The following is a 14,014-nucleotide window of genomic DNA, read 5'->3' on the forward strand; positions in this document are numbered from 1 at the left end:
GTCTAAAGATTTGGAATGTTTTAACATGAGGAGCTGTTTATCAGAGATGAGCCACCAGACATACATTTGTTGTGTAAATTGAGGACCTGTAGTTTTGTCTAGCAAATCCTTAGGCCTGTTAATGGGTTACAAATGATGTCCTCAAGAAGGAAGGAGAACACGATGAGGCATGTCTGACTTCCCTCCTCATGGTGGGCAATTTAGTTTTAGGATCTTCCTTTGGCCATGAGGGGATACATTCAATCAGCCAGTGGGGGGTTGAGCCTTAAGATTTTATTTTAGTTCACAGTACACTGGCAATGCAGGAAAGTTCCAGTTGCTCCACATCCTCATCAACATTTGATATTATCGGTCCTTGTAAATTTTGTGAAAGATGAGCAGTTTTATTTGTAATATTAGTTTGTTTTTATATAGTAACCATCACCAAAATAGCTTTAGTTATTAAAATAATTTTTAATTATACCATTTTTAAAAATTTTAAGCTATGCTTATAAGTAAATAATACTGGGTTTTAATTTGCATTTCCCTAAGGGGCAATGATATCAAGCACCTCTTCTTGAATATCCTCTTGTGGAATACCTGTTAATGTCTTTTGCCCTCATACACCTGCCCTTTAAAAAAAAAAATTCTGAATATAAATCCTTTGCTGGGTACATGTATCTCAGATATCTTCACCTAGTCTGTGGTTTACATTTTTACTCTCTTAATGAAATAAATGAATGAATCACTCTCTTCAGTGAACCCAGTTTATCTGTGCTGCTGCTCCCAAGACATGTGGATTATTGATGTTTGCTAACTGAAAAATGAAGGAATTTAACCTCTAAAATCTGTTCAAGGAGATAGGAAATGAAAGGGTAATGCTAATGATTTTATAAATATAAATAATCCCAGTACCAAACCTAAGTAAAAAGAGGGCATAAGGAAAAAAGCATTATATTATATCCCATTTGCATTGAACTCACCTATGCTAAAAATAATTCACTGTTTTTAGATTGGAAAGGAAGCAGTTTTGGAACATTTTCTTGCTGAAGTACAAATGTTATTTGTATGTTATTTTAATCTAAAACTGTAGAATTCTAAATTAAAATGGGGACATTTTCCAGAGAGAAAAATAACCTAAGCCTTTATTGCCTACTAAAAGATGCCTGATGTGTTAATCTCATTTTTAAACAAATGTCTATTTCTACATACTTCTAAGTCACCCTGAATGTTTGTTCTAATGCACCACTGGAGGATTTAGTCTCTAAAACACTACCACCCAACTGGTCACATGTATTAATAGTCTTTATTGATACTGAAACCATGAGATCCAATAATTTGACATCTAAGAACTTATTTGAAGTGTAGTTAGTGATACTTACAAAGATTTAAATAGAAGGATAATTTTTTTAAAAATGTAACACCTACATAGTACTTATGTACCAGGCACTATTCTTAAATCTGTTACATGTATTTAAACTTTTCATTCTCAGGACAACCCAGTGAAGTGGTACCATTATTATCCCATGGAAAAATTAAGTCATTTGCTTGAGGTCAAGTAACTAGTAAGTTGCAGAGCCAGGATATTTATTAAAGCGTTGTTTATAAGGCAAAAAGATGGAAACAGCTTAAGTGCCAACAATACACGTTAACAAAATTGTGTAGAAAACTGTACAATCAAAAAATTATGTTAATTGGTTATTTAAGGAAATGAGAAAATTCTCATGTTTGTGAAAAACAGACATAAAGCTATATAATATGATCCCAATTTTGTGAAATGCATATGCATAAGCAAAGAGGGAAGATGTCTTGCTAGTAGTTACATCTTTGGCTGGTAGTATTACAATGATGTTTTTCATATTCTGGTTTTTCCTAATTTTCTATAAGCATAAATTAATTTTATAATTATTTTAAACTATTAAAATATTCTACTTACCAGTAGACCAGATACCAAACAATTTATCCATCTCCCCCTACATTTAAGTTTTGGAGAAATGATGTATTCCCTAGCTTCAGATGAAACATATTAACAGTGCTATTACCAGATGCTGTTGGTGTTCTTTCTTATAGCCTGACTTATGTAAAATTTGTCCTAATTCTTATCTAGTATGTGGATACATTAACACTTACCCGAACACTCTCCATCACATGTAACAACTAATAAAATTCTTATAAAACTTCAGATTTATGAGTATTTATGAATATTAAAAATGAAGTGAGATTGGTTATTTATTCTGATTATCTTCAACTTCTGAAGATAATTTTTACTTAATTTATAACCTGATAACGCATATGAAGATTTCAGGACTTCTTTCCTCCTTAATCTTTCTGGGACTGTGTGGTCCTGCTCCATCCATATCCATGTTTGTCTCTCTCACCTCCTCTTCTCCATTCCTACCCCCAGCTCAGTACTTCACCTCTGATCCAGGTCAGCAGTAGGAATTCATTATAAAACCATGGAAGAAAAGAGGAATCAACAACATAATTTGAGTTGGAAATTTTTCTGAAAATAGACTTAACAGTCTGTATGTTTACGCAGATTGCTGCATTTATTAGACCAAGATGCATCCTTTTGAAATGGGAAGATTTAGGAGAAAAATGTTCAAAACGCAAGAACATTCTATAAACATAGCCATTTCCTCCCACTGCCTGAAATGAAGATAGGAAAAACTGGAAGAAAGAAAAAAAATTGTTTTTGTTTCTTGGGGCGCTTTGGAGTGGTTATAAGTCAATCCTTATCGGCCATAAATCCAATGTAAATGCAGAAATACAGACAGGAATGAAGTAGCAAATAGCCACGAGTTCCAAGTCTTGAGTTTTCAAAGGCACGGCTGGCGTTTCTTCAGCCACCGATTTCAAAACAGGCTCTATTGTTATTGGGGAAGAGAGACTCAGTCTTTTTCTGACTTACTAATATTTCTTTTTCTCTTGTTTCTTTGAAAGCACCATCTGATGAAAATGTATGACACTGAATGTGGAGTTTTTTTTGTTTTTTGAGGGATAATATATATACAATAAAGTGCACTAATTTCAAGTGGACAGCTTGATAAAGTTTTACATATGCTTACTCTCTTGACACAGAGTCGTTATCTTTTTAGTTCTCAGGCTTGACAACCAATGTTGTGGACATTATTTTGGCTCATCACTTTGGGCAGGTAAGTGCCTATTCAACTAGGAGAGCTGTGTTTATCGGCTTGCATGCGAATCCCTATTTTACTTGAGGAAAGAAGGGGTACCTTAGAACTTACCTGATCCTAGCAGATAACACTTCCAGTGCAGGCTCAGATGCATGTGGTCCTGCAAAGGCCAGTCTTATGGGAGAAGCATTAACTCTGTGCCACATGGCTCTTGACATTTGGAGAGAAGAGAGAAGACAGCGTCTCTCCCCACCTGTTCCTGTAAGTAGCATGCCATCTGTTAGTGTTTGACAACATCACGTGCCTCTCCAAACATCTTTAGAGCCGTGAGGAGGTCCGGGAATGGCTTCACAGAAATAGGAATTTCAGGGGAAAAAAGAAACCATGAAATGTTAGTGTTAAAAGAACCTTAGAGATTATCTTGTTCAGTCCTCATGGTTTTTTTTCGTTTGTTTGTTTTTTTGTTTTTTTTTACTGGTGAGGAAACTGAATTCTACAGAGGAAGTTGCAGTTATCATGTGGATAATTGTTGAGTGGGGGAGGGGACTCGACTGGCGGGTTGGGGAACCCGGGTCCTCTTTCCAAAGGGAAAAGTAAGGTGGGTAACCTGTAAAGGGGTAAAATAAGTGAGTAATGGAGTCAGAGCTGTGAGGTGTTTGGAGTAGGAGCACAGCATAAATAGGGTTCATGGGAGCTCAGTTGCAGTCTGCATGGTTAGTTTTATATATATCTGAAGGACGATGGTAGATGAAGAGAAAACTAGCATTTACTGAGTACTTATTATTTATGATAAGTACTTTAGATGCACAAACTCAGTTATTTTTTTACATGGTTCTATTAGCCCAATTTTAAGACAGGGAAACTGAGGGTGAGAGAGGCAATGTAACTTGCCACCACTATCCACATAATAAGTGGTGGGGCTGACATTTGAATCCAGGTCAGGCCAACTCCAAAGCCCATAGTCTTTCTTTTATTTTGTTATGTTTTTATCGAAGCTACAAATTCATATATATTTTAGAGTAGAGAAGTTCTGTAGGGCTTATTACAAAGAATCTGCCACCCACCCCATTTTCTGCTTCTTAGAGGCAACCACTTAATTCTTCTAGCTGATTCTTTTGGGTTTTGCCTCTAAATTGCTCTCTCCCAAACTCAGGTGTAACTTACATACAGTATAGTGCACAAATCGTAAGTGTATCTCAATGGCCATTTACCTATATATACTCCCATGTAACCATTGCCCAAATCACGATATAGAGCATTTCCCTTACTCCACAAAGGTTTCCTCTTGTCCTTTCCTATTCACCAATCCCCCACCCCAAACCAGGTATTCACTATTCTGTTACCTCTATAGATTATTTTTGCCTATTTTTGAACTGCACCTAAATGGAATCATACAGCATATGCTTTTCTGGGTCTGGCTTTTTCACTCAACATACTGTCTTTGAGATTCATCCATGTTATTCCATGTGTCAGGAGTTCCTTCTTTTTTATTACTGTGTAGCAGCTGTCCATTGTGTTAATATACCACAGATTATCCTCCTGTGAATGAACATATGGATTGTTTTCAGGGGTTTTTTTAGTAAACTATTATGAATAAAGCTGCAGTGAACATTCTTATACCTGTCTTTTTGGACATATGCGCTAATTCTCTTTGCCTCCATCTCTCTAAAGATGCATGTATTTCCACTTGTTGATTTTTCATTTGTAGGCATTATCTGTTGGCTTTCCAGTATGGAAGGTGATAGCTATCTCTCTCTCTCTCTCTCTCTCTTGCGCACACACACACACACACACACACACCCCTTTTCCCCATGACACACATTTGTATTTTCCACTACCCTGTCTTCCCAATATAACATAATTTGTGTTAGATCAAATTCTACCATTTATAGTATCATGTCTATATAAATGTTGTTCAGAGCTGGGCCATGACTACTTTAATATTTTGTGTTCTCTTGAGTTAATACTTGTCCTATTTTTATTTTTGTTTGTATTGCTTGCTGTTCTACGTATTATCAACATTTCAGACTCTCTCCCCTGTTAATATAAATCTCCTTGTTCAATACAGTCAAGTATGGCAGGTATTCTGTCATTTTCATCTTATTGAAGAATTCTCTCCCATGGCGTTCTCCCCTGCTTTAGTCTGGACTGGTTTGGTAACTAGTATAAATGAGCCAACGATGGCCTCTGTGGATTGGCTCCTAGGTTGTTTATGTCTTCACTACAGACTGTTAGCTCAAAAGCCCTCCAGCATCAAAATTAAATTTTTACACATCCAGTTCTTTTAAAAATAGCCCAAACAAGCATATTTTAGCCATTTAGAGCCTGCCTGCTTTGCATATTTTGCAAAGCTTCACCTCACATCTGCTGGCCATTGATAACATAGAGCCTTCTAGTTATAAGACCCCAGGCTACTATGATCCTTCAAGTTTTTGGACCCAGAGACTCTCTAAGTCCAGCCTGGGTAACATAGTGAAACCCCCATCTCTAAAAAATAAAAAAGAATAATAAAATAAAAACCCACACAAATAAGGAAACCATGGTTCAGAATGGTTAGGTGACCTAAGTTCCACAGCTAGTACTTGAATCCATAATACGTTCTTTGGTGCCCTCATCTGATACAGAATATACCCACTGAACCAGTCTGGTGCAAATCAAAAAGGTTTTAGCCATTCAGCCTGCCAGTACATCAGCCCCCAGGCTGTGCCCTATTTCCCATCATGGGCAGCATGGTTTGGCTTTTGACACTGAAAATGCAAACCACCTGTAATCCCAGCTACTTGGGAGGCTGAGGCAAGAGAATCACTTGAGCCCAGGAGTTTGAAGCTGCAGTAAGCTATGATCGTGCCACTATACTCCAACCTGGGTGACAGAGTGAGACCATGTCTCAAGAAGAAAAAAAGATGGACTTGTTCTGCAGCTCAGAAGTTTACCTATGTCTTCTTTCAATTGTCTAGGAAGAGTTGCAGGCCAACCTGGACCTAATTCAGACCTACAGACTGCATATTGCCCAAGATATCAACCAAGACAACCTGCAGCTCTTCCTGGGTTCCTATAATGGGTACAGTTGTTTCCTATTCCTTCATTTAAATGCAGAAAGGTCTAAAAAGATAATTGGCATTTAAGGGAGAGGGGAAGGGGTAATAAACTACTACTCCCATTGTTGTTTGATGGGATTGCTTTTGTGCTGTTTCACCATAGTAGAAGCAGAAGGGCTTTAAGACATATGAAAACAGCCTTCAGAAAGAATAAGTGAACTAAAAGCAGTTTCGGGCATGTTCAAATATCAGTTGTAGTTTTAAGAAGTTTTGAGACAAAAGGTACCTAAGTTATGTACACAGAAACACACACAAATAAATTGAGGGAGCACAGGAAAATGCATGTAGGGAAGACAAAAGAGAGAAGTCATGGGCCTTGATTTTTAGTTTCTTTCCTGATACCTTGTCATCAGGCAGAAATAACACACGGACACCAGTAAATTCTCTTTTGTTTGTGTATTCCAAAACTTAACTGTCACACTCCCCCAGTCACTGAGAGAGAGAGAGTGCTGAATCTTATCTTGGGACCAGCTTCTCCAAGGTAAAATTGTTAGCTCCTTCTAACTTCCTGGGAACATGGACAAAGATTGAGGAAATGGATCAGCTGTAACTTACCCAAAGTTATACAGCCAGTATACAGTAAGGAGCAAAGCCAGACTTTGAACCTTGTCTCTCTAGCTATTTCCTCTGTATAACAGAGCCTCCCTGTTTTTAGTTGAAATCAGAAAGATTAAGTTCTGTGCTAAACTCTGTTAGTTACAAGGAAAACCCTGCCACCGCCACCGCCACCGCCACCACCACCAAAAAAAGTATAAGTCCTTCCCTTCTTGCAGGGAATTTATCCCTGTAAACTAGCTGGAAAATTAAACACTTGGGACTTGAGGACTTCAGCAGCATTACTGTTGAGTTTTGAGATTGTCTCCTTTTATTAAATAGCCTCCCACCAAGTCCCACAGGGTTGAGCCAGGAGCCTCGTTCCTGCTCTGGACCACGCCGGATGCCACGGAAGTGGCCGTGCGAGAACCAGCGCACGGGGCCCTTCCCTCCTCAGGCGTGAAGGAAGGATAGTTTCCACATTCCTTGATACCTCTTGGTGATTCTGGTAAGAAATAACCTGAGTTGCTGTGATTTTACCTGAAAGGAGCATCGCTTCTCCTTTGTTTTCCCAGACGCAGAGACCTGGGGATTAGAAGACCCATTCTGGGCCAAAATGATAACAACTTAAAAACGTTAAAGTAAGTCCCTCAGTTTCACCACTGAATCGCTAAGTATCTTCCATAGACTAATTCAGTGTTTAGTGGAGTTTATGTGCCTATTTGCTGAGTGACGACTCTAATTTTGCCTTTACCTAGGTGTTCAACTTTACTGGTGGTAGGGGACAATTCACCTGCAGTTGAGGCTGTGGTAAGTATGTCCTGATGTTGTGAAGATGAACGAGATTCAAATGTAATGAAATGTGTGTAGCACACTGCTGACACACTAGAAACAGTTGGAAAACACTAATTTTTGGTATTCCTGATTGCATATGTCAGGGTTTGCTCTTTGTTATACATTTTGGAAAATTAATTCCTCATCAATCACTAGGTTTCATCACGTGGCATCAGTATTGCCCTTGATTGCTTTGTGTGGTACAAGTCACTTTATGAAAATAGTATAATCACCATTTACTTATTGTCATATTTCTGGCAGCCTCAGCCTCCAATCTGAAATAGATTACCACCATAACTCTACCTCCTTCTCAAGGACATAGCACATTGATAAAAATGATTTATGCTTATTATAGAAAAAGTATGAAAAAGTTTTAAAATAGGATGGGGGAAATTATTATCCTATTACCCAAAGACAAACTATTATCTTTTGCTTTAACATAGACCTGATTATATTAAATAAACAAGATTTTGGGACACAGCACAGTGGCTCATGCCTGTAATCCTAGCACTCTGGGAGGCTGAGGCAGGAGGATTGCTTGAGGCCAGGAGTTCAGAACCAGGCTGGGCAACATAGCAAAGACCCCCTTTATAAAAATAATTTTTTAAATGAACTGGGCATGGTGGCATATGCCTGTAGTCCCAGCTTCTAAGGAGGCTGAGGTAGGAGTATCACTTAAACTGAGAAGTTTGAGGTTACAGTGAGCTATGATCAGGCTACTGCACTCTAGCCTGGGTGACAGAGCAAGACCCTGTCTCAAAAAATAATAATAGTAATGTTGCTACTCAACATCCTTGTAAAATCTTTGACTGAATCTTTGATTATTTCCTTGGGATGGGTTTCCAGAATGGGAATTAATGTGCATAAAATCCCTTTATAAAGTTTTTAATACACTTTGCCAGATTCCTTTCCAGGAAGGATATACTGGTATATTACCACTAGCACTAAATGAAATTGCCTATTTCACTGCACCATGTCCACTGGATTTTTTTTTTTTTTTTTTTTTTTGAGACAGGGGCTTACTCTGTCACCCAGGCTCGAGTTCAGTGGCATCATCATAGCTCACTGCAACCTCAAACTCCTGGGCTCAAGTGATCCTGCCTTAGCCTCCTGAGTAGCTGGGACTATAGGCATGCGCCACCATGTGGCTATTTTTTCTAATTGTTATTTTTTGTAGAGATGGGGTCTGGCCATTTTGCTCAGGCTGGTCTCAATCTCCTGGTCTTAAGCGATCCTCGGGCCTCAACTTCCTAAAGTGCTAGGATTACAGGCATGAGCCACCATGCCCAGCCTGAAGTTGACAGTTTTTCATATGGCTAGTATGTCTTTCCCACAGCATATATAACTTAACTAAGTATCTGTGTGAAATTACTTGATTTTCTTTGGCTGCCTTCACTTCTGCCCTATATGGAGTAAAACACTGAGGAGTGAGGCTTTTTGGAAATGGAGTCTAATAAATAAACAGAGGTGTAGACATAGGTGAGTAGGTTTGTGGGGCAGGGAGAATGTTAATAGGGTGAAATAGATGTGAAGATAGAAGATATTCTCGTCTCCCTGCATTGCCCTGTAAAACATTCTGTGTCTGATATAAAATACATGGCATGGCCTACACACAGAGACAAATAACCCTAAATCCCAACCCCCTCATAAAATTTCCCAAAGATAACAAGGTTATAGTGGTGATCCCAATTTATCAAGAAGGAGGTTTCTAAAGGTCAGTCTTTTCAGGCTAAAAAGATGGGAAATACATGCTACAAAAATATCTATCAAGAACAGTTTTTAATAAACATATTTACTTAAAACAGGAAAATAGGATTGTTTTTAGAAAATACCCTTAATCAGAATTCCCTTATTATACTGAATTAAGTATTTCCATGAATCTTGGGTCTCAAGTTACTTGCCTTTTTTCAATTACGTAGACTTAAAGCAACATTTGCAATTATTTTTCAAGACTATGTAATTTAGCCATATAGATAAGTTCTCTTCCTCTTTCTGATTTCCACACCCTCGATGTTTATTAGAGAAGAACTTCAGGAGCCCATCTGTGGGCTCCTGATACTCTTCTTCACACAGTCTAACCTAGCTCCTGTGCCAGAGCATTTTATCCCACAAGTTGGTAGGGATTAAGAGGAATGGAAGAGCAAGAAGACACTCCACAAGTTCTAGTCACTGTTGCTACCTGTTCTTGCTTACTTATTAATTTAACATCATTTTTTCAGCATCTCCTATTTGCTCAGTGCTATGGAGAATATGAGTTTTTAAATTCTACTTTTTAGAGTTAATGCACATTCTATAGTAAACTGGTACATTTGTTTATCACTGCCTGCATTTTCCTTTGTATATAGCAAATCAAAACTCTGATTTGGTGATCCTGGCTTTTAGATTATCCCCTCATTTTAGAAGAGTTTTGTATACATGCCCACCAGCAATCCCCAGAGCAAAAGTTCAGCTCTAATACTGGTTCTTTCTCAGTAATTTTAATAACTCCCTAACTGGCTCGCTGCCTCTGCAGCCTGTCATATAGCCACTGCTGTCCTAAAACAGCTCAAATCTGTTACCTCAGACACCGTCTGTGGCCTCCTGCCTTCCACGGTTAGCTGCAGCCTGCCCCGGCCTCACCCCTCGGTTCACCCTCGCCTCACAGCTGCCTCTGTAGCGTTCTCTTCCCGCCTCTTGGGTCTTTGCTTATGCTTGCCCCCCAACTCTGGAAGCCTTCACACGCCTACCTCTTCTCTTCATCCATCTGTAGAAATCCTACTCATCATTCAGCTCACTTGTGAAATTTTTGAAGTGGTTTCATTTTGCTTTGTATTACATGTTTTCACCCCAATGGATTCTAAACTCTTAGCACAGGTTTTCTTGGCAAACAGGTTAAAGGAGAGATCTGGTTGATCAAATCAGCCGTAAAACATTGCCGGACCCAGAGATTCTCCCTCAAAACACTTTCTTAGAGGTCCCTGCCTTCATGGATACAAGAGTACAAGATACCAAATATGTAAATGCACAGGGTTATATTAATAGTTCTTCATTACAATGGCTCTGTGAGAAAAAAATTGGAAGAGTTCAACTTTAGACTGGATAGCCAAAGACCTAGAAGCAGAAAAGAGATAGGATGGAAGGAACAGCAGCCTCACTGCCCCAAGAGCCTGGGAGAGGGGTGACAAGGGAGGCGGGGTGGGTGCCTAGGGCTCAGTCATCATGGCTGGTTGCACGCTGGGAAGCCGTCAAGAGAGCCCAGCAGGAGAGGGCCACCATCTAGTTCACTCGTTAAAGAAGTAAGGTAACTGCCTTTGTGTTATGTAGCTACCCAGTAGGAAGAATTAGACTCAGCACGTAATTCTTTACAGACTCTACTTATAATAGATTCAGAAAGTGAAATTAGCCAGTTTTTAGATCTACTCAGAAATATCAGATATAAAGTACATCATATAAATATATCTCCCACTATGTATTTTGGTAACCTCTTTGGCTGGTTCAGCCATCTCTGTCTGAGTTCTTGATCTTGCAAGATCATTCTCATGCCACGCTATTTCTTATTTTTCTAGCAATTTATAAAATTGTTTTCTCCTTTTTTTTGAATTTTAGGTTGAATGCAATTCCCGCCTGAACCCTGTAAATACAACTTTGCTAAAGGTAATGTGTCATCTTCCCTCACTTTAAACCTTTTTCAAGTAAATTATACAGGCTTCAAAATTACCGTGTTTTCTGGAATAGTTGCCCAGAAAGAAGCAAAGCTTCTCTCTCTGTGATTCTCTCATTGTTTTGTTTTTGTTTTTAAGACGAAGTCTTGCTTTGTTGTCCAGGCTAGAGTGCAATGGCATCATCATAGCTCACTGCAACCTCAAACTCCTGGGCTCAAGCGATCCCCCCACCTTAGCCTCCTGAGTAGCAGGGACTACACATGTGTGCCTCCACACTGGGCTGATTTTTCTATCTTTTGTAGAGAGGGGGTCTTGCTATGTTGACCCAGCTGGTACTGAACTGGGCTCAAGTAATCCTCTCTCCTCAGCCTCCCGGAATGCTAGGATTACAGGTGTGAGCCACCAAACCTGGCCTCATTCTCTTTTTTGAAAATGTTTCCTCCTGAACATATTCTCATTATAGAACATTAGAAAAATAAAGAAAAACATAAAGAATAAAATAAATTTAAATTACTTCTACTCCTACCACCCAAAGGTAACCTGTGGTAAAATATCAGTATTTTTTTTCCTATACATTCTTGTATCATTTAAATCAGAGGGTATTTACAGCCCTGTATTTGTTTCCCTCAACTTTATGACATAGCATTTTCCCATGTAATTAAAAACTTCATAAGCATTATTTAATGTGAGAATTAAGACAATGGATGGAAATTCTGTACATGCTAAATCCTGCTGTATTGGTAAGGAAGCTTCCAATAACATTTCTTTTTTTTTTTTTTTTTTTTTTTGAGACAGAGTCTTGCTCTGTTGCCCAGGCTAGAGTGCTGTGGCATGAGCCTAGCTCACAGCAACCTCAAACTCCTGGGCTTAAGCAATCCTTCTGCCTTAGCCTCCCGAGTAGCTGGGACTACAGGCATGCGCCACCATGCCTGGCTAATTTTTCTATATATATTTTTAGCTGTCCATATAGTTTCTTTCTATTTTTAGTAGAGACGGCGTCTTGCTCTTGCTCAGGCTGGTCTCGAACTCCTGACCTCAAGTGATCCTCCCGCCTCGGCCTCCCAGAGTGCTAGGATTACAGGCGTGAGCCACCACGCCCAGCCCCAGTAACATTTCTAATGCTGAGGGTTGATGCATTTTCTTTCTCTTAGAGCAAGTAGAGAACAACCTTTGGACTAAATTTCTAGGGTTAGTATCAAGTGTCTCAAAGGGGTATACCCTTTGAGTATACCCCAGGCAAAAGTTTCAGCCTAGCATTGTCTCAACCTAGCTTTTTGTAGAGTCTCTACTAAAATGTTTAGGTAGCTGACCTCCTTGTTTGAATTTGGACTGTTGTAGGTTTAAATGCTGATCTTATGTTGCATACTGCTACATTTTCAGTCTGAAAGACCTCTGCCTACTTCCCTTTCTCTTTGTGCTTAAGGGGAAGTGCTATCACCAGAAGCAGCCCATAGTTCCTAGAAATATAACATGAAGTTAATGCTCTAAGGTGACCAAATTCAAAATGTTCTGGATGCCAGGCAATTAACGGGCTAGTCTAAAATAGGAATTAAAAAAAAAAAGTCTGTGGTTTCAGCTTCATTTTTCACTTCAGGTTTGAATCGGTATTTGTAAGCACAAAACTGAACTCTACAATAGCCATAGACATGGTAATTTCTGGGCAAAAATGCTCATCTATAACAGCTTGGAATAAAGTGGATAACTCCTATTCCAGATTGAACTGATTCTCAAACTATTTGATGGGTATCAGTCTTGGAAACAGTTTATCCCAATATTCTCTTTCTGCATATGAAAACTATTTTATGGTTCTATTATAATCATGTTTTAACTCCTAAACTTCATGAAAATACAGCCTGTGACAGTTTGGTCTATTGTATTATTTGTCAGGTTAAATGTTCCTTTCTAACCTTATGCATAGAATTTTCAAGGGACTGTACTTTGTTAATCTCAAACTTTTATATCTTCTGTGTCATTCTTCTCTTCTCAATAAGTCCCTCAAAGAAAGTTTTAATGCCAGTGAATTAAAACCATGGGGTTCATGTCCCTTTAAAAACAAATGACAGGCTGAATAGGATATGCTCTGAGCACAGAGTATATAACAGCTGGGAAGAAGAGGGTGGGCTTGTGTTTGGCCATCATGTCCTAGAAACACTGTTTTCTGCAAAATGTATCACCTGGGAGCTTGTTAGAAATCCAAGTTCTTTTTTTTTTTTTTTTTTAATTTTTAAAAAATTATTCTTTTTTCAAATTTTATTTTTCTTCTCGTCTATATTTTTTGAATTTCACCACTATTCTAACAAGGGAGAAATGCAAGTTCTTGAACCCTACCCCAAACCTATTGAATCAGAATCTCTAGGGTAAGAACCCAAGAATCTGAGTTTTAACAAGTTCTCTGGGTAATTCCAATGCACACTAATGAAGCCCTAGCTTAGAAATCCTTGCACAGGTGAGAATAATCAGCTATAAAGATTTATGAGGTTGGGCCAGGTGCAGGCTCATGCCTGTAATCCTAACACTCTGAGGCAGGAGTATCGCTTGTAGGCCAGGAGTATGAGACCAGCCTGAGCAAGAGTAAGACCCTGTCTCTACAGAAAATAGAAAACTTAAGCTGGGCATCTTGGCGCATGCCTATAGTCCTAGCTACTCGGGAGGCTGAGGCAGGAGGATCGCTTGAGCCCAGGAGTTTGAGGTTGCAGTGAGCTATGATGATGCAACTGCACTCCAGCCAGGGCGACAGAGCAAGACTCTGTCTCAAAAAAAAAAGTTTATGAGGTGAAAAGTAGCCTCACCA

At 39.0% G+C, this 14,014-nt stretch overlaps 1 protein-coding gene across 2 annotated transcripts in view; it reads left to right on the top strand.

Moving 5' to 3' along the window:
• NDRG3 (NDRG family member 3) overlaps positions 1-14,014 on the top strand; it is a 66,211-nt gene that overhangs the window by 47,710 nt on the left and 4,487 nt on the right. For both annotated transcript variants that reach the window (XM_069496404.1, XM_069496405.1), the window contains exons 9-13: positions 3,078-3,134; positions 6,074-6,177; positions 7,324-7,389; positions 7,507-7,558; positions 11,168-11,215. In XM_069496404.1, the coding sequence (XP_069352505.1) occupies positions 3,078-3,134; positions 6,074-6,177; positions 7,324-7,389; positions 7,507-7,558; positions 11,168-11,215 (327 nt within the window). The remainder of the gene's footprint in view (positions 1-3,077; positions 3,135-6,073; positions 6,178-7,323; positions 7,390-7,506; positions 7,559-11,167; positions 11,216-14,014) is intronic.

The sequence above is a fragment of the Eulemur rufifrons genome, chromosome 20, assembly GCF_041146395.1.
Source record: "Eulemur rufifrons isolate Redbay chromosome 20, OSU_ERuf_1, whole genome shotgun sequence".
In the NCBI taxonomy this organism is placed as follows: Eukaryota; Metazoa; Chordata; class Mammalia; order Primates; family Lemuridae; genus Eulemur; species Eulemur rufifrons.